Source organism: Falco rusticolus, chromosome 1 (assembly GCF_015220075.1).
Source record: "Falco rusticolus isolate bFalRus1 chromosome 1, bFalRus1.pri, whole genome shotgun sequence".
NCBI classification, from domain to species: domain Eukaryota; kingdom Metazoa; phylum Chordata; class Aves; order Falconiformes; family Falconidae; genus Falco; species Falco rusticolus.
The window spans coordinates 23025231-23047154 of record NC_051187.1 but is presented as its reverse complement, the minus strand read 5'-3'; the positions used below and the strand labels follow the sequence as shown (position 1 = coordinate 23047154).

Genomic DNA, 21924 nt, shown 5'->3' with positions numbered 1-21924 from the left:
TCCTTCTGTGTTCAGAAACGTGATCAGTAGTTTGACTTCTATATGACCATTATTTAAAACTACACACATAACTATCCAATGTTGAACTGACTGCAAATTTCTTTCTTTACTTAGCTGCATTGCTACCAAGTGTCTGCTATAGGTAAGAAAACACAACTTGATATCTGAAAGGGCAGAGACTGAGAGAAATCTATTGCAATTAATTTTAAAAGATCCAGAATTACAAAGAACACAGTTAATTCATCTCCTTGTAGGTGGGGTCACAAGCTGCTGTTCCCTATCATCTGATGCTCCAAGGGCCCAGAGGAGGACTGCAGATATTCAGGAACAACAGAAGATATTACATGTTAGAAGATGCAGGAGGTTAGGAATTACTAAGACATTTGTCAAAATGCAGCCATACTCCATCCTACTCTCACCTTCTTTTTTATGTAATTTCCTAGTTTTTATATTGTTATTAATGCCACTTTTTGGTGGTAAGGAGAAAAGAAAATATTCACCTCAGGCACACCACCCTAGGATACCGCACAAAGAAAAGACTGCATAAAACATCTATAGACACAAGGATCCTGCTGTGTGCTAGAGGCATAATACAGCTCCATTCAACTAAACTGTGATACAGAAGTGGAGAAAAACTGCAGAAATTGCTTTGAAAACAAAAACAAAAAACTGTTTTCCTAGAGCCATCATCAGGTTTGCTTGTCAGATCAGATGCCTTTTTTTGTGTGCTCCATTCAAATGCAAAGAAAATGCTTGAAGAAAATTGCTAGTTCTGATGTTTACACTCTTCGCATATGCAGCTGGAGTGAGATTTCTGCTGTGGTGGAGCATCAACAAAATAGTCGAAACCTAACGGCAGTCAGACTGCAAGAACTATTTAATCAAATATGCAAAAGATCAAAGGATTTCTTGATTTCCTACAACATACTCTCTAATAAACTTTATGCTTATATAATGTTTAATTACTTATTTTTACAGTAAGTTTTCGAGAAATAGGCCAATTCAAGGTGAATCTTGAAAGTAGGACTGAAGGAAGGAGGTTAATGGAGGTAAAGGTAGATGGCGTCATGAGAAGCCTCCCACTTCAGCAAGGAAAGCAGAAGCTTCACAGAAGCTCCACAGAAGGCAAATCTTTTTGGAGCCAACAGCAGACACTTGTTACGTTTTAGCTTCCCATCTGACAACAGCATAAACTCTGCCTCATGCTGCAGCTTTTTAAAGAAACGCTTACAGAATCAGTCCTAACTTTTAAGAAGCAGGATTTAAGAACTGCCATCTCCTATAAGTTTGTTTACCCTTGCGAGACTTGGCACTCTCCTTAAAGCAGCTGCTACTGCAGTTACCGAATTCTTGAAGACCAAACTTTATAAAACTGCATGGTTTTGCAGAAAAACACCCCAAAACAGAGAAAAACCCACAGGTTCCAAACGCAGACTGTAATTGAATTACACCCAAAAAGTACTTATTTCTAAGTTTTGTGGCAAACTTAAAAGGCCTTATCATTACTGTAGCTGCAGCTGTGGCAATTATTATCTCCAAGGTGTAAATGTCCATCAGACACCCCCACTCTTACTTATTTTTTGCAAACAGAACAATGATGATTCCTAATACGAAAAGATTGCTCAGACACAAGACAACAAGTCCACAGGTTAATAGAAAGAGAAATAAAAGAATACAAGAAAACAACAAACCGTTTCTATCCCTCTGACAGGATGAGAGGGAACAGCTTCAAGTTGCACCGGGGAGGTTTAGGTTGGATGTTAGGAAAAATTTCTTCACCAAAAGGGCTGTCAAGCATTGGAAATGGCTGCTCAGGGAAGTGGTTGAGTCACCATCCCTGGAGGTATTTAAAAGAGATGTGGCACTTAGGGACATGGTTTAGTGGCGGACTTGGCAGTGCTGGGTTAACGGTTCGACTCTATCTTAAAGGTCTTTTTCAACTTAAATAATTCTATGATTCCATCCTGAGCAACTCAAGTCCCTCCTTTTCATGTAACTGCTGCGAAACAAGCCCTGTGCCTGTAAAGCTAGAAGTAAATAAAATCCTCTGCCTTTTGCTTTGTTACCAAAATACTTCCATGGCTATTTGGCCTGTTAAAGGACCCATTATTTGTCAGGGGTCCTACACCTACAAAAATGTAATTGCTTTATTTTTCTTATCTGATCATCACAGTGCCCCAGTTCCCTGCTTATTTCCACCTACCCACCCTGCCCTGACCCACTTGCTGCTGCTCCCCAAGTTATGTGCCAAAGCCAAAGTGTGGCTGCACCTGCAGTTCGAGGGGAGCAAAAGCACCTGGAAGGGAAAGGGAAATGTGTGGTTTTCCTTTACTTTCTCCTCCCTGAAGAAAACAATAACTAATTTGCCTTATATGACAAAATTAACGATGCTACTGCTTACAAATATTCAAGCAAGCCTTCAGAAATGGCCAAACACGTTACTTCAGCAGAAGCATGTTCTAATCCTCGCCTCCACTGCTCCAGCTAGATGCAAACCAGTTCCAGAATCTCCTGAAGTGCTTTGAATTGTATCGATTTCCTTTTCAAGTCCTTCATACTAACTGATATGCTCTGAATTACATCATCAATTTCTGTCAAAGTACAGGTATTTAAGTGCCATCCATCATCATATTTCTACATAAAAGTTCTTACCCCCTTTCTCCATTTCACACACATGCTCACTCACTCTCAGTGTAACACAGTGTGTATTAAAACATGAAGCTTTCCCTAACATCAGCTGCAAACAAGAGGTGTGAAAGGAAATTAGGTATGCAAGTCAACTCATTCACAAATTAACTGCCTATTCATTTTCAGTAGCATGGTGCTTTGCCACACTGGAAAGCGCTTGCCAAACAAGAGGCAGTTAGGGGAGCATCAGCATTTTTCTAGCATCTTGAAAACTGGAGCAAGTAGATGAAAAGATACCTTTGTTTTGCTGAGAAGCCATTTCAGGATTGACCTCTTTAGTTGCTGTTCTCAGTTTCCAAACACAAGGCAGACATCAGCATCATCAACAGCATTATGATATGAACAGTAACAACTTACAGGACCACTGTGAGTATTGATTTGTTGTGAGGAGTTCTTATATGCTGGACAGCCTTGCTGTGCTAGGTGGGAAAGCAGAGCTAGAGAGGTTGTGTCCCGTTACCCAAGAGCATGCAGCAGGTCTGCAGGACAGTCACTCTGCAACAAGGGCCATCTGTATTCCTCACATTCCTGCTGAATTCCCCTGCCACGACAGAGCCTCCTCCCTACCCCTTTGCTCTTTGCTGTCCTGCTTCCAGCACCACTTACAGGATGCAGCAGGGTTAAAGAGCACAGCCACTTCTGCAATAGGATCCACTCTTGTGGACCTTAGGACTCTTAAGTAATAAAAACAGCAATACTTCATGGCAGTGTCCAAAACCTAGCTTGAGTTCACTGTTCCTTCTTCCATTTAGCCTTTCTAACACAGGAAAATAAAGTAGTAAAATCTTGATCTTAGCTGTACAGTAAAGAACACTCTGCAACTGCCCTGTATTCACGCTACCATGAAGAGACTTCAGCCCAGCTATTTTCCTTATGAACTTCACGTTACTCAACTTCCATCAAGATATGAATATTGTTTCCTTTCTGTAACTTTTCAACCCAAAATAAACATTCCTCCTTCACAATCAAACATTTTTATACAAACCCACTACAAACGTTTCACAGCACGTTTGAAAAATAAATGGTTGCAGCCTATCAAGTAAAGCATTTTGCTTAAATTACACACTCCTCTTTCGTAAAATTACAGAACGCGGTTTTTTGCCTTCTTGCTGTAGCAGGAACTGCACAGAAGCGCATTGCAGCACTGTTACTGCTGCTGCTGGACCACATGGGCAGCCTCCAGACTCCTTAGGCCCAGTCTTCTGCTTCATATTAAATAATTCTGCCCATTAATTTGTTCAGAAGCAGAGAGCCCTATTATACGTAAGGAAAGGCCAGTAAAGGAATTTGTGCATATAGGTATGGCGCAGGTGGTCCATGTGCTAAGCAAAGGGCTCTGCTCTCCCAATAGTCCTTGTTACTCGTCTGCACAGATCACAGAATGAAAGTGTTCTTAATTGTAATCCCCAAAACGGAAATAATACATAATTAGTGTATAACCAAAAAGCCTTCCCCAGGCATCTCAGATCTGTTTAAGAAGCATCCATGACTACTTTAGCAAGCATCAAAACTCCACTAAATTTTAGAGCTGAGCAGAAAAGTAAAAATATCTGGAGCTTAAAGGATCTTTGTACTTCAAGACCAACCTCCATCCTGAGGTTAGGTTACATCATAAGCCCTTGAAGATCTGAATGGTTTGGTTAATTGCATTTACTTGTCATGTCCTCTTACCTGAGAAATCCATACTAAGGCTATGAGTAGTAACAGTTATAACAACAAAAGGGGATGCCCAACGGATAAAAATCGATGTAAAAAGCAAACTACAAAGAATAAGGTTTAATTTCTCAGGGCTCCTAAAAAAAAACAAACCACAAAACCACCAACAAAAAAACTACCAAGATGAAACCCAAGAGAAACGATGAAAACCAGATGAAAGGAGAGCTGGATCTGAGTTGCACTTTCATCTCAGCATTTCAGGTTTTCAGACTTTATAATAAATGACATATTTTTTCAGTTTATGACATAACAATTAAACATATGGCCTAAACCCAGAGACTGAGGGCTAGCTGAAACTCAAAGCATGTAGCTAGTGATTTCAAACCAGCAAAGGGCTCATCGCAATATCTGACCCTTCCACTAGCTAATAGGAATTAAAAAGCAGAGCACATTATTTGGGAGATTCCTGGATTTTGCATAGCAAGCATCTCAGAATTTTTCCTGCAGTAGCTCTTGATTTCACATTGTTAAGTATCCTAGAAGAGAACAGCCTGATTCTCCAGCACATCCTTCTGCTGGATGGTTACACTGCTGCCGAAAACCACAAACTTTTCTCTAGGGCCAACACGCAAACCAAGCGCCTTCTTTACACATAGCACCTTCTGCACCCCAGCACCCCACTCACGGCCACTGCCTTCTCAAGGCTTTCTGCTACAGCACAACTCATCTTCTCAGCCCTCCCTGAGATGCAATCATCTCCACCTCGATTAAACAGAAAAAGACCAAGCTGAGGAGTTTAAAATATTCAGAATTCCAGCTCAGAAAGAGAGAGCTACCAGTGGCCAACATTTCTAAGGGCAAAATTACAGCATGTGGGAATTACAGATCTGCAGACAAACCAGCAATTTGTGAGGAATTCAAGTCACCAGAAGCGACAAATTAGGACCACAACGCTAACAAAATTAGACACAGTCTCCTTTTAACCTCATCTCTGTTTTTAAGGGCTTTTTTTTTAAAAAAAAAAAAAGTTTTGTATTTGTTTTGTTGTTAAAGTTTCCATGAAATCGGGCCGAGAGCAACTGTTTAGGAACAGTTTCCCCATAATTTACTCCTATTACCTTAGGATGTGTGACATTATGGCCATGCCTGTACAAGGACGTTTCTCAGCCATTTAACAGTGACAGTCACCCAGCAAAGATAAAATTAGAAACATGAAAAAGTCCATAATCTTTGCAAATATGCTGCTTGACAGGAGGCTGTCATCTATAGGGTTTTTTTTGGTTGTTTTTTGTTGGGTTTTTTTTGAGGTTCCTTTGCATTCTTCAGTCTTCTCTCCAGCTGGGGACACTGCTACAGTCAAAAAGCAGCTCTTTCCCAATGTGACTTTTGCTCATCTACGTGTCAATAGACTGAACCATGGAAAAACAAAAAATGAACCAAGCCAATTTCCAACCCCCTCCACTCAGTAACAATAAAATCACACAACAGCATCTTTAAAACCATGCCTGTTCGTTTTGATAATTACTTTAACAGTTCATCTAAGCGTGGCCTCTCAGCCCCCGTCTCCAGAGGAGAAACCAAAACCCGAAGGAGAAAGAGGAAACGGCTCATCTGCTGAATACAATGTTCGGAAATGTGAGGTGAACATTCCTCACCAAAGCAAGATAAATGTTCCCACCCGAGCACAAAGAAAGGCTTCATATTTCATATATCTTCCATTGTTTGAGCTTGCTTGTACATAAGTAACTACATTTAGCCATCACTAATGGGAGAAATTTAGCAACTAAAAAGATTAATGTTTTTAACAGTGCAATAGCAGAAGCAACAAGGCAAGCTGCACCACGTTCAGTTCCACCAGCCTTCTCCAATTCTGACACAGAGATTCACCCTTCCACAGGAACAGCTACGCTGCAATACCCAAATGCAAACATCACCTGAAAACTATCCACAATGAGGAGGCTGCAGCAACCAACCCCAACAGAAACCAAATGCCACAGTTTTCTGCTTAGGCTAAGCAGGGCTTTTAGAAAGCTCCACTGCACAATGCTCTCTGGATGATTTTCAGTGATAGAAGGGATATAAAGCCTGTGTGGAATCAAAGAATTCTGGATTGAAACAAGTGAATGCTTTGAAGTGTAAAATGTTTTAATGAGGTGGCTTCATGACATCAGGAAAGCTCGGGTCCGTAGTGATTGAGACAGTGGTTTCAAATGAAAAAGTGTTGGTTTGACTCCATGGGGTTCATCAGGCAGTGAAAACGATAGCGGGAGGACTTGTGCAGAGCAGGCAGACCTGGCAAGTCTCACAGCCCCATGGCCATTTCACACTCGCATGCTGCTGCACCTTGATCCTACCCAACAAAGTGCAGCTGCTCAGGCAGGTGTCCCAGGCATGCAGGGTGCTGCTTGGGGGAAAGGCAGCAGCCCTGTACCCCAGAGAAGGCACAATGCCCAGAAGATCTGAATAGAAACAGCGAGAGAGGCTTTCCCAACCTACAGTGGGTTTCATAGAAGTCTGTAGTGTTCCACAAGTGACTGCTACTGTCTCGAATGACCCAGCATCCTTGCACAGTTATCACTTGACACCAATTGCTGGTGATTTGGGTTGCTGCCTTTCTTTATGTATTTAAAAGAAACCTCAGAACACTGCCCGTTCGAGCTTTCATTACATGCTGTGAAAGCACTCTTCAACTGGACCCTGTAAAAATATAATGCAGAGTGTTTATGGACAAAGACAAGCTTTAGAAGACTGGCAAGGAATTAAGTGTCCTTAAAACCACTAATTGAGATAGAAGGAACAGGGAATGCTTATCAGCACAGGCTGCTGGCACACAAGGTCATATCAGCAGCCAGCAATGGCAGGTGCAAATGATGAAATCTGTGCGCAGATTCTAGAGGGACAGCTTTCTAACAGAGGAGCTCTTCTCCACTGGGGCTGGGGCTACTGTTTAATTTGATTACACACAACCGAGAGCCTGGGGGAGGGAGAGAAGGAAAGAAAGAGTGAGGACCCTCTAAGCACCCATGCTGAACTTAAAGGGCGCATGCAGCTGCAGTCTCAGCAGCAGGGGGATTGAACAGTGGTCCAGAGCAAAATTACAGGGGGATCAGACAGCTGACATGGCATGATCCTCTGGTAGACAAAAAATTACTTGCTTTCCCCTCAGCAAACCACACACCGCATAGCAATTCTGACTGGAAAGATGCTATCCCAGATTTAAAGGGAAACTAATCTGTTAAAGAAACATCACAGAGCAGGAGTCTGGAATCTGTGTGTGAACACACCACCACGCGCACAGACTGACACTTTGTCCACAACACTTGCAGGTGCTACGCTCTCTCAGTCCATCGCTAACCAAGTCTTTTACTACCTGGCTTTTTAAGAGCTGCCAGGAGACTTTTACTTCCTAAAACTATCCTAAGTGTGTTCTTGCTTCCCTCTAGCCCTGAAATCTTATCAAAGCACCCCAGGACTGTTTCTTTAGAAGACGAAACAATTCATTCTCTATTGCATCCTGGGTAAAAAGGGAAAAAACTCAAAACAAAAAAAAACCCAACACCAGAGTGGAAGATCATGTCTTCCAGACTAAACCCAAGAATATCACTAAAGAAGAAAATTGCCTGTTGAGAATATTTAGGCACAATTTTTTTAAAAACCTACCTTAAAATTGTCACGACACTACCTACCGGAGTCTAAATTATACTTTCAAAATTATATGTATTAATAATCTAAAGTGTGTAATTATAAAGGAGCAGATATATTTTAGAACTACCATACTTATAAACCTATTTTTTAAAATAGAAACGTTCCGTATGACTGTAAGATCTGTATTTTAGGTCTCCTTTCTTTAGAACCCAATACTTGCAAAGGCAACTGGAGTCCACATGTTGGAATGGAAGCTACAAACAGTGATCTTCTATATTATGTCAGTGGTATTGATATAAAAAAAAAGGGGGGGGGAGAAGAAAAAACAAACCCTATTCCTGCAGAACAAAAGAAGCCCCTGAAAACAGTGGGAAACTGTGCTACTAATAAATTTTCTTCTTACCAGCTTCCTTCATAAAGCTAAACTCATGCAAGCAACAAGATCCATATATTTATTTTAATCTACCAAGAAAACTAAAGGGATGAAAAATACTGGTTTTGCCAGCCAAAAGCATGATTACTGACATTTACAAACAGCTTAATTATCAGATCAATGATTTAAATCTACTAACTAGTGATGTCCACACCATTTGCTTTCTGGCAGTCTGTGCAGAGACCAGAGGCTACTGCCTATGACAAACTATACAACCCGAACTCTCCCACTGCTGGGCTTGTTCTGTACACACAAACCTCTTGCTACAGATGGCCATTGCATAGGAAACCTCTCCCACTCAAGACTAGCTCGTTCTTCAGTTGCACAAGTCTTCGGGGAATAAAACCAAACATCATCAGGTTACAAAGTCCAGTAATTCCTAAATGGTGGTGAGCGTATCTCCTATTCACCTGTGTGCTGGTTTTGGCTGGGATGGAGTTAATTTTCATCACAGTAGCCAGTATGGGGCTGTGTTTGGGATTTCTGCTGGCAGCAGCGTTGATAATGCAGGGATGTTTTCATTATTGCTGAGCAGCGCCTGCACAGCGTGGGGGCCCTTCTGCTCCTCACCCCACCCCACCAGCAAGCCGGCTGGGGTCACCAGGAGCTGGGAGGGGACATGGCCGGGACAGCTGACCCCGACTGACCCAGGGGATATTCTATACCATATGACATCATATGGTTAACCATGGGTTAAACCACAACGATATGGAAAACATCAAGCTCTATTATACCATCCTTCACTAAATATTTAAATCAAGAAGGTTAAATCACAATTCAGATTGTATTGCATGTGCTTACAGATAGAAGCCCCTATCCAGTCACTCACATAACTCATGTTTTTGTCCAAACATTAGCTCTACTGCTAATTCATTCCTGTTAAAGAATATTCTTGTCTTTCACCAATGCAAGTGATTTAAATATATACTTGTGAGGCAAATGTAAGCTTGCAGTGATGTACAGAGTTTGACATTTATACCATTATGTATTTTTGAACATAGTATGACTACAGAAGCATTACTAATTTTGAGTCACTTCCAAATGAGAACTTTAACAAGAACAATGAAAGGCAGTGCAAAAGTGATTTACCTCTCTCTGCTTCAGCTACTGTTGCAATCCCTCTTGATCCACAGTCCAAAAATCTGGTAATTTTGGTAGCTTTGTAATAACTTAAAGTACACCCACTGTACCTTGAATAGCTGCCAAAAATGTGCCTTAATATCACATGCATCTTAGCACACCTTTAAGGACAAACATAATTTTAACCCCACTTGGAAAAGGGTTTAGCTTCTAAGAGCTTTACTGAAGCATGACACGAGACAAAGAACCTCTGGAAGGGCACTACGCAGCAACTCAAGAGATGTGTTTGCACTAGAATTAAGCTCCTGGAAGCACAGCTGTTCTCCCTGCACCGCAGCTGTAACTTTTGAGATGTCCAGGTTCAGAAAGATGCCCTACTTCTCCAGTGTCCGCAGTCCCAGAGACTTAAAGACTCTGACCCCCAAATTTATTTAAGTAGTAAAACGTCTACCCAATTTCATGGGTCTTAAAGCACATATAAAACAGTGCACTAGCTTCCATAACTGGTCATACATCTAAGCTTACAAAATAACTGTGAGCAAATCCATTTATGCCAAGCTGGAATTTGCCAACATGTAAGAGGTGCAAATTATGATTACCTAAAAATGTATGTTTTATAAAGGAAATAGCAAGTGACCCTAAATTTTAGCAGTTGGACCAAGACCCTGCTATAATGGAATAGGCAAGAGCAGCAAACTCATTAATTTTATTGCTTTTTCAGCACTTCTGTACAGTTCAAAGTACACCACAGAGACAGCAAGCACACAACAGTATGTACTAGGGAAGCACTGCAAGCTGCTCACAAGCATCCAGCACCTTCATACATATGAAAAGCAGATTAAATGAGCACAGAGGTAAACGAAATCAAGTTGGTTATCCCTCAACAGCCAAGAAATGCTGTTGGGGAGAAAGGCAGGGAAGAAAGGGCAAAAGATAAACTCACTGTGGAGTGGGTGCCACCCCCACATTTGGCCAGAATTAGCACCCAACAACCTCACCTTCTGACCAGTGACTCAAGGTTTTTCATTAGGGATTGTGTAATTGTTTATGAAGTCTGTATGAAAGCACAGATGAACAAAGCCACCAGGATACCTCCCATTTAGAGAAAAAAATAAAACTTACCTTCCTTGCCTTAGTACCAGTTGGGAATAAAACACACATACACACTTTATAGTGCCCCGAACACCATAGCCTAACTGATCATCAGAAGCTCAGGAGTCTCAGCACATTGTTGTTATAGTCAAAAACCAATAACTAGAAACCAACACCTTAGTATTTCCCCTATATTGTTATAGGAAAGTCATCACAGAGAGATCAGTGTTTGCCCTTCCAAGCACTGCTACTCAGGTACTTTGTTTGGTACTTCCAAGTTACAAATTCCTCAAAAATTGCAAAGGGGAGGAAAAAAAAAAAAAAAAAGTCTTATCTCCTAATACTACCACACTACATTGCTTTTTGCTCTCCTTCTTCTCTTCCCCACCACTGAAGGAACTAACATATCCAAGATGGAGCTGATCAGGAACTGTCAGTTTTAATCAGAGCATTGTAACTGTCAGTCACTGGTGGCCCTTGGGTATTTAGTTTCCTGAATATATAAAAGATTGTTATCCTGAAAGCTAGTCAGCATTTTTGGCTGCTAGACAGAAATAGCATGACTATTATAAATGTTTTTACATTATAGCTTCAGCAATATTTGAGATCTAATAGCTTAACACACAAATACATGCAATGACCACTCTTTATGAGCCACACTGGTGGATTAGAAATCATTTTTCTTTATTGCATATTTTGTTTCCTAACTTACACAATCAGCATTTATTAATAGTGTTGCAATTCTGTATTAATTATTCTTTAGCACTGACAGCATGCCTGGAACTGCACAAAATTAGTCCCTGCCTCAAAGTGCTTAAGCAGCCCTGATTCAGTGTCTCATAACCAACATATCATACACCAACCTGCTCAATTACTGAAGTCTGGATTATCATGTCACTTGGTCAGCTGATGTCACATCATATTATTTAACTTGTGCTGCTCAGGACATCCGAGCCACAGTGGGTCTGGCTAGGATGAAGTTTACAAGCACAAGCCTGTTAGAGAAAACTACCCAACACTAAAGGCAATGTAAAAATGAGAATCCAGTATCTTAGGCACACACACACACAATCCTGTCATAGTCTCACACTTTCAGATGAAAAGTCCCACTAAAGAAATACACAGCAAGAGCACACAGTGGTTTGTAAACTTCCCAAACTGCGCTAGTTGCAAAAATGTGCTAAAGCAACTATGTGTATGCCAACATAAATGCAAAATGCCCAAGGTCATCACTACCACACAGGCACAAATCATGAAATACAGAGGTGACAGGCAGAAAGAAGTGAAAATTGCAAATCAACAGCAGGGCAAGTCCCCCCTGTTACAGATCTTCACTGCTTTGTTGGCGCACTCTCCCAAAGGATCACTTCTCTGAAATGAGAATATGCAGAGAGCGCAGATCATCAAATCCTAGGACAGCCACAGGAGTCAAAGTTAACCTTCGGGGAGGTTTAATTCAAGCCCTGCAGGCTTCACACAGACACAAGTCCTGTTGCCTCTCTCAGTTAACCCACTCTTGTTGTTTTCCACCTTGCCAAGAACACAAGGCTCATATTCTAAGACAGTAACGACATGTTTCTAATACAAATAAAGAAAATGGGAAGCTATGAAACAAATAATTAACTGTGTTTTGTTATTTACATAATTATTCACAGAAGCCTGAACAAGGAGTAAAATGGATTACTGCAGTTTTGGTTCAATGCAGCCTTAAAATAAAAATTCATCACATGCCAAGGCTGAAAGGATTTTCATTCCAGCATGTGGTTCTCTCATACTGCCAGCCAAGCTCCAAGCTGCCGCTGCAGCTATTCTCCGTATAAACCCTGATCTTTTCCCTCTGCTGTTCTGTTCAGCCACTGCAGTTGCTGGCCACCAGCAAAAGCATAGAAAAGTTATTAAAAAAAAAAAAAAGCCTGTAAGAGGTAATAGTGTTCACCAACAACATAATCCTGGTTTGTTGATATTGCTGAAGCCTGAATTTAGGTCTGGCAAGGCATAAAGCAGAGTTTTTCTTCTATGTTTCTCTCCCCTCAGCTAAAATTGCTCTATGATTTCAGTTGTGGTAGAAGATCAGCAGTTCTGGAGAAGGATGACTGATATTTATTCCCTCAAAAAAAGCAGTACAGAACAGGTGGGAGCAGCCACAGTGCTCTCACGATATGCCTCATTGCTGTCCAGAAGGATCAACGTGACAGAAGAACTCAATGGCTTACTCTGTCATTTCGTATTTTGAGGTAACGTGGTGGTTCCCAGTCGTGCCTTCTGTGGAGGCTTTCCTAAAACACACAGCATTGTAAAGAGTGGAAAGAGAGCACCAGAGGCTCCCGAACAGCCCATGTAAGAGCCTTCCAAAGGAAACCTTGAGCCACTCCTGACTGGCAACAGGTCCAGGGAAGCTACCTCAGAAGTGAAGGATTCTACATCCCTTCAGTCAGCCAGGTTTCCTTACGTTCTCACTTTCCTGATTACTTACACTGCTGTAAAAGTGGATGGAAATCAGCGTTCCCTCCCTTTCACTTCCTCTCCCTGCAACCCTACAGAAATAGCTGGGTTACATAAAACAGAAACACCCACAAAACAACAATGAAAACAGATGTGTCAAAAAAAGAAAAAAATGCATACGAGATGCCTACTGTGCGTGCCAATACTAAGTAAAGTATTTGTCAAGTTTATAAATAGCAGCACGAACTATTTTAATAGTAACAGACTCAAAGGGAGGTTCTAGTAAAGAGCTCAGAACTAAGGGTTTGGGTTTTTTCTGTTTTATTTCGAGTTTTATTTTGCCTGTACCTGTCTCAGATTTACTTCTTGACTTTCTGACCAGTTCACCAAAAATAAAATTTTCAAGAGAGGTCCACACCAAGTTCTGTACCCAAACTTCTCTGGAAACCACCAGAAGTTGTTCACCTCACTTACACCTCTCTGGGCTCTAAGCCCAAGCCCATTTCGCTCAATTTCCATTAACCCCCATGGCCCCATAGGCACTTCACAGGTCCTTTGTAGAACTCATTTTGAACATACTTTTTTTCTTTTTAGAACATTCATCACCCTATATCCCTAGCACCAATTTCCACAAACAACTCTCTCAACCAGCAGACGTGTGACATCCTCCATCGTCCATTTCCAACAGACATCTTCACGCCTTCTCCTGTGGTGCTCATCATGTTTGGTAGATGCTGTCTGTAAACACTTACCTTCAAATTCCTCCTCACTCTTTAGCTACACTTCCAACAATGTAAGTCATATCTGCTAATCTCCTAGGGCCCCTTACAGTAACCAATACTGCTCTTGTCTCCTTCAGACTCTCCTACTCATGGCCTACAGCTCTCTGGCATCTCTTGATGTACATGGATTGTAAGTACCTTGGGTGCACCATCTGATTCAGTAGAAGCTGCACAATGATGTCCTGGTCTATGATACACATAAAGCAATGACGATGCAAACAAGCAAGTCAGAAAGAGCTCTGATCTCTGTATTTCCTAATTTCTGTCTGTAAAATAAAATTATGGTTTCCCACTGAATCTTCAGAATAGGTACCATGAGTCTTTATTAACAGCTGTAAGGAACCTCCAAGACTTTTCCAAAACTTACTTGATTCAGGTGACACATCGTAACACCTTTCAATCACAAGTTCCTCAGCACTTGAAAGCCCAAGCAAAAGCTATGGGATTTCATATTAGGGGAAAAGTCACTAGCTCTTAATAACATCTGTTGAGCTTAGTAGCCCACCATGCTACCTAATCAGCAGCTTATTTGCTTCTGATGTACAGTCTACCAGAAGCAATAAAGAATAAATGCATAATAAATAGGAACAACTAAAAACAAGTTGACTGATGGAATTTAACCCTATTGCAGCTTGGCATAGTATCTAAAAAGTCCTGAAGGAATGATTACAGAATTCCCACACTTTTGACCAAAGGAGCTTTTCCACACAGCTTCTGATATTGACAGTCTCAGAGATCAAGAGACTAGTAAGATAATCACATTATTCTTAAGAACACACTCAGTATTTATGAGGATCTTAACTCCATGTAATAAAGGCCATATTCACTGACTGTGATGACTTGGATGCTTTGGGGATAAAATTAATCAACATGCATGAAAGAGGATCTCAGAGTCAAACAGGAAAATCTGCACATAATAACAAAGATAGTAACTATCTGGCAAACCTACATCACAAGGAAGAAAAATACTATGATTAAACATAATAAGACTTCGCTTGAAATGTAAAATACTCTGCAACAAATCCTGCCAACTCGCATAAGAACCAGCAAACAGGAAGCAGCTGACTATGCAATAAAGGCCATCAGGGAAAACACAACATTAAAAGAACTAGATGCTAGTACACAGCCCCTGTCACTGTGCTGTAGAGTGCTTTCTACTGCCTGCTTTTGATGTGCACGAGGTTCAGTCCTTCCCACTTCCACTCACAGTGCAGTACTTGAATTCTGAGCCAGTAACAGGTACCTATTGTCAAGCAAAACATTGTTGTCATCTTGCAAATTCTCACATGTGTGAGCTAGGGGCACTGCTGGCTCAAGTAGGTTCAGTCAATATTCTTTTCTAATATTTTCCAACATTACACTCCTTCCACAGCCAAGTCCTAGGTTGAAATCAGCTCAAAAAATAAAAATAAAAAAAAAACAAATAAAAAAGACACACACAAAAAATGAAGAACTTTTACTGCCACTTAATGGTTTCCTCCCTGAAACTATAACCACTGAGCATAGCCTTATTACAACGGGGATAAGGGGCCCTCTTTATCCGGTTACATATACGAGATCTCAGACTGCATGAAGATCATTCAGTATGAAATATGCTATGAGGTAATATATTATTATCACAAATATGAGCTCACAAGTCAAAAGAAGTTTTGGCTTATAACCTCTTGAATGTCTTTGTACTTGAGAGTTAAGTGTTGAACCTTTCCTAACCCTTCAGTTATAGCTTGTACTACATAGTTTTAAACTTGCCTTTCAACTTTCAATAACCATTTGCATGTATGTATCTTCAAAGAATGGTATTTGATTTGCAACTATGTGTTGTAATGGGAGGCTAATTAACACAAATATGGTTATTAGCAAGTTACAGACATTTACAGGACAAAAACAGCAGACCAAAGCCTATGGCATACTGTGTCACAGTGATAGAGAACCTCAAGGATGGACTAACACCAGCCAAGACTCTGCCACTAACTACATTACCACAGGCAAATCGCCGACACTCTACAACTCTGTTTCCCCTTCTGTAGTGGGACAGTAAGACTCGTTTACTTTGCTGGGTAGATCTCCACAGCTTAATTAAATCATTATGTTTAAATTAAAGGCACTACAGAAATGCCAGGAAGTAGCATCTGAATTAGAAGGTGGAGGTGACACCCTAATGAAGCAAGACTATTTTCATCGTCAACAGCAGGCATAGTAGAAGGTCATCCATGGCATAATTGTGAAACCACATTCCAAGCTTCTGAAAGCAAGATGACTTTTCCCAAAACTTCATTAAGGAAGAAGATATGTCCCAGCATCTCCAGATGGCTGAAACACACTAGATTCACAGGTAATCCACAATGGCTTCATTACTCCTAGTTTTCCCCTTTCCTTACTCTTTGCTTTCCTAATAGCAGCAAAACATCATAGCTCTTGAAAGATTGCTTTTTCCACAGGCAACTGTTTTCAGTATCATCAAAGACCTATTAAGAAAATTGCAGAGGATCATCTCCTTCAAGTCAGTAATGTTCAGCACAGAGTTTTCAATCTTTTCCTTAGAAGAGCCACAGCAGAGGCATTCCCACTTTTTGTCTGGGACAGCTTCTCCCAAATACCATTACATTTTAACATTACACACACACACTGGAAATTTCCAACTCTGCATAAATGAAACATCCACTACGACTGCGCAGTCTTTTTATTTTTAATGCATTGGAAGAAATTTATTCTTAAACCGTAAGAAGCAGGTCAGTCCTCAGTGGAGGCCCAGTTTCACCACGTGTTCCCAAAAGAGCTGCCACTTAGTGTGAGGTGTGAAGCTGTACATGTTCTGTATCTCAGAAACTACACTCAAGTTCTGTCACAGAACATCCCAGATACCAAAAGGCACATCCCATCCTAAACTCATTTAGTCCATACTGGGAAGTCATTAAACCAAACCTAGGGAAATAGGCAGCTACTTCCTTGTTTGTTGCACCTGAAAAAAAGATTACCCAAGAACAATTATACACAACAACCTTGTTCCAGACTGTAAACACCAAGAAATACCACATTTGCTGTTTACTTTTTAGCAATGCAAAAGCATTCGCTTTTCATTTTCAGGAGCAAGATGTGCTATAGGAGAGGTCAGCCTAGTTCTTTCTAGCACGTAAGATCTCCTTGTGTTGACTGGATGCGTATCCTCTGTCTTCCATGTTAGAAGACAGTGGAAGATACCCAGCGAATGACATTTGCAACAAAGAGCTCCATACTTGATTTCTTTTCCTAGTGACTAAGTATATAGTTGCATATACTTATTTTATAGATATACTTGCTTTTTTTCATACTTGCATTTGTGACCAGGAAGACCAAAATGATCGCAACTAAGATTTCAAGTAAGGTAGAAGATGTACTTGTAGTATTGTGCCCACATGACTGGATTCTCCATTTGCTTATGTCCATCTGTCAGCTGCCTACTAATCACTTTTGAGTCCACTGACCTGCTTTTGACGAAATTTGACAGCAGGAAGAAATCCCAAAGCTCCCAACACTTTCATTTAAAAGAGATGGTTGGGTAGAGGACAGCCTCTTGTAAGACAAGACAAGAAAGGTTAATGACAAAGGTCAGCTCTTATTTGACGTCAGAGAACCCACAGAAGGGATCACCCTAGAGACATGAATCCTCAGGAACCAGTTTCCATCGGTACTGTTGCTCTTCTAACACTTGTTTCAAATAGAGCTGGAACCAGAAATTAATTTCAGTTCTCACAACAGTTCACTGGCCTTAGGTAAATCATAACTTCTGATGCTACTTCCCCTGCCATAACGTGGCTAGTGTCAAACACCCTTATTATGTTGCTGCAACAATTCATATTTGAAATGTACTTTGAAGGTCTGAAGAGTTGTATTTGCTAATTATTACCTGTCTTGAGACATGAGCTGAATATTCAAAGTGCTAGCTTGATTCATATGCAAGTGCACGTCACATAAGCATGTGGTATGCACGAAGACTCAAAATATAAAAGCAAAGATTGCTTTTAGAGAAGACTTTGTTATAAAGTCAGTTTTGAGCTCAAAACACGTTTTTATTACCGTGTCTCTTCTATTAGACTGGATTTAAATTATTCCCCATTTTGGAGTAGCACTTTGTAAAACACCAGCTTGAAAAATAAGTACCAATTGACAGAAGACAAAAAGATCATGCAAAATTTGATTCTGTCCTCAAAGAAAAGTCAGACGTCTGAGATCTTAGACCTTTGATACGAAGCTGAATTCCACAAGGCAGTGACCGAGCACCATAAAACCAGAGCTTATCCTAGAAATACTGGAAATCATAGCATTGGGACTGGTAGTACTACATGACAGTAGGCAGGTGGTTTTTATCCTCTGTTTGGCCAGGCACTCTCCAGCCTTTCCAGAAATGAAGATGCTTCTCCCTCCCTTTGCTGGAGTATCCCATGCCTTCTGCTCTTACTGGCAGAAAAATCAGATGACAAAGGTCTTGCTGAAAGTACTAGAGCAAACAGGTGAACAAGACAGTGATTTTAAAGGAAAAGGGTGCACGAGTGGGGGATAGCTTCCTGAAAAGGAAACTCTCCCGTGTATTAAAGTAAAAATGTCTGCCAGAAAGAATCCTGTTTGAGTGTGATGGAGCAAAGTACAATTTCCTTCCATAACAACAGATCAACCCTGTACTTTCAAGCTTCCTCCTGTAACACACTGACTACCAACCGAGTACTCAATACTTCCCAATACAGGCCTTTACATTTCCCGAAGGAGCAAGCCCTGGCTAAAAAACTAAGCCACAACAGCATCAGTTAAATTTTCATTTTGATCCTCCCCCCACCTCCCTAACCCAGACAAAACAAAACCAACCTGGCCAACCTATTCTGACAACACTGACGAGATTTATGTCCCTTGCACTCCATCACTGCCCTACAAACATATATTATTTTAATGCAGCATAAACAAATATGTGATTTGTTTAACACCACATCGAGTCCTAGTGATTAAGGTATGTATATGCATAGAGCAGAATTTATACATGCGCAAATCCCTTTATAAGCTCTGAAGATAAAATTATCAGTATTGCCAAACACAGAATATGTATTATATTTTAATTACATGAGACAGTTGAATACCAACAAGCCTACTTCATTTCTAATTAGAAAAAGTTCAGTAATCATCATCTTGCCTGCTGTTATTGCCTGACAAGAATAAATGAGGAGTCCCCTCTAGGGACCGCACAGTAAACATCCTCACACACGTTTGTTTCGGAGCCAAGCTTCATAGTAGTAGTAATCGCGAGGCGCATAGCGCCTGTCAGGCAGCGCAGCTGGGAAGGTGCATCCGTCGGGGAGTGCACGATTTTAAAACGTTTACCCCAAGAACCAGGCGCTTTACAGAGCCCCTTGCAGCCTCCTTGCCTTGCCCTGCTGCTGCGCACCGCCGCCCGCAGAAGCTGCGGGGCAGCTCCCCCGTCACCTGCTGGGCAGCTCTGCAGAGCAGGGACCTCCTTGGCCCAGCGCTGAAGGGCAGCCTGGCTTCTCCGGGCTGGAGGGGCTCGCCGGGGACACGGCAAAGGTGACACGCTCCGCTGCGGTGTCCCCCCCGCAGCAGTACAAGCGGTCGCGTCCCCCCGTCTCCCAGCAGGCTGTATGTATGTGACAGCGGCTGCACCTGTCACCCACCGCGTTCGGGCCGCTCCCAAGATCAATAACGCTTCTCCTGTCAGCCCATAAATCGCATCAAGTAACGTTCGCCGCCGCTGCCCGGCATCGGTCCCTTCTGGAAAAAAACCAACCCACCAAACACTTACTCCGCCATCCAGCCGAGACAAACAAAGGCCACCTCCTTTTATTTTCCATCAGATTCAGACCCACTGGAGAACAATACCGGGGGGGACGACGCGGGACCCGCACAATGGGCACCGGCCGCAGCGAGGCCTCCCCGCCCAGACGCGGCGACCCGCAGCCCCCCGGCCGGCCCCGCTGCCCCCGGCCGGCCCCGCTGCCCCCGGGGGACGGAGGCGGCGGCGTGCCGGACCAGGGGCTATCCCCGCCGCCCGCCCCTCACGCCCGGGAAGGGACGCCGAGGGGTGCCCTCACCTGCCACCGTGTACCGGTCCAGGTAGTTGAGCACGTTGCCCACGCTGAGGATGCCGGCAGCCGCCACCCGGGCCCGGCCGAGGTTCGGCGCCTTGTGGCGGGCGGCCGGGCGCTCGGGGTGCTTGCCGGCCGCCGGCGGGTTCATCCTGCCCGACAGGGTCTGCACCTCGCCCTCGGCACCCCGCCCGCAGCAGCCCCGCTCGCCGTCCTCCTCCTCCTCCTCGTCGCCGGCTCGGAGCCGCCCGCCGCAGCCCGGGCTGCTGCCGGAGGAGCCGTCGCTTTCCAGGCACATCATGGGCTGCGGGAAGGGGAACGGCGGCGCGCAGGAACCCGCGCGGAGCGACCGCCGGTGCGCCCTCAGCGCCGCATCCCGCGGCCGCCTCAGCCGCCTGCCTGCCTGTCTGCGGGACCGGCCGCCGCCTCAGCCGCCTGCCCGCCTGTCTGCGGGAGCCGCCTCAGCCGCCTGCCTGCGGGACCGGCGGCCGCCGCCTCAGCCGCCTGCCTGCCTGCCTGCCTGCCTGCCTGCCTGCGGGACCGGCCGCCGCCTCAGCCGCCCGCCTGCGGGACCCGCCGCCTCAGCCGCCCGCCCGCCTGCCTGCGGGACCCGCCGCCTCAGCCGCCTCTGACAGTTGCCCGGCCGGGGCGGGGCCCGCCGCCGGCTCCGCCCCCCCCCCGCGCGCGCCCCGCCCGCCTCAGCAGCCGCGCGCGCCCGGCCCCGCCCCGCCCCGCCCTGCGCGGGAAAGGGGGTCTGGCATCTCCTCAGCCCCCCTGAGGTAAAGCCCCGCTCCAGCCCCACGGAGCTCGGCTCCGAGCAGCGCGGTGGGGGCGAGGTTGTCGGTTACCGTCTCCTAGCTTTTATGATTTCACAGCGGGCTCGGAACACGTGGATTGGCGGGACTGTGTAGCGAGCTGGGGAAAAAATAGCCAACAAAAAGGACTCGAGCAATTCTGGCTTGTGCCCAACGGTAAAATACACGTGGGCCACACGCAGGCCCACCCTCAGATCTGGTTTTAAGAACAAATCCAAAAACCCCAAAAACTTCCAACGCCCTGAACTGTCTACAGTGAGGAAAAGGCAGCCGTCAGGGAAGGGGCGATGGCGGGGCAGGGTGAGGGCACACGGGAATGCGCCACCAGCCTCACAGCTTCCTGCTCGGCCCCAGACGATTTTCCTACAGCACAGAAGTTACTTCAGGAACAACACACATCTTCAAAGGAAGTAAAATTGCTCCAAAGTTCCCCTCGCTGAAAACAGTTCCATCCCGCTCCCTATAAAGTTCTACCTTTGAGCTAAGAACAGCCAAGAGAAATTTCATTTCAAAAGGAGGAGTCTTCAAAGAGATTTAAAAGTGTTCACAACCAGAGTGGCTCCAGCCTGTCGTACCTGTAGTAAAACTACAAAAGCTAACTAAAAAACAGAGAAATAAAATGACTGCTAGAGAGCTAACGTGCACTTGTCGGAGAACAGGAGGTTACAATTTCAGATTTCTCTCAGTTTGTTGATCATACTCTCGAAACTCTATCATGATGAAAGCCTTTGTCTCCGGGTTACACATTTAAACAAAACGCCTGCCACCTACCTCTGAGGAAATGGCAGCTGCTCCCAGCACAATGCGATGTGTGTGTGCTCCACATACCTGGCCTTGTCACACCCCTTCCACGCAGCTTGCACCGATGACGCCAGGGCCGGACTATGCCAGTAATCTGGTGAGATACTACAAAAGGAACCCCCGGGATGCTGCCAGTGAAAAGGGCACTTTCTGGTGAGTCAGCGCACAAATCAGTGCTGTTTGAGCAACGTCTGGCTGAGGAGAGGAGCAAACACCATTCCTGATGACAAACAACACTCCCAAATAGTGGTAAGTGATGGTTTTATGTTGGGAGTAGGTCTGCACAGATGTTCCGGAACTAGTTTTGGAAACAGAAACAACATAGCTGGATTAACATAGGATGATGTTCTGGTTGACTTGTCGAAGTCTAGGGAAACATTTCTTACTCCATAGCAGCATCTGCAGTTCAGATGTGACTGGCTATATGG

General features: G+C 43.6%; 1 protein-coding gene across 4 annotated transcripts in view; it reads right to left on the bottom strand.

Moving 5' to 3' along the window:
- LOC119142304 (protein spinster homolog 2-like) overlaps nt 1-20359 on the bottom strand; it is a 141382-nt gene extending 121023 nt beyond the window's left edge. For all 4 annotated transcript variants that reach the window (XM_037375092.1, XM_037375093.1, XM_037375090.1 and 1 more), the window contains exon 1: nt 19887-20359. In XM_037375092.1, the coding sequence (XP_037230989.1) occupies nt 19887-20181 (295 nt within the window). In that variant the 5' untranslated portion in view covers nt 20182-20359. The remainder of the gene's footprint in view (nt 1-19886) is intronic.
- Nucleotides 20360-21924: the final 1565 nt, after the last annotated feature.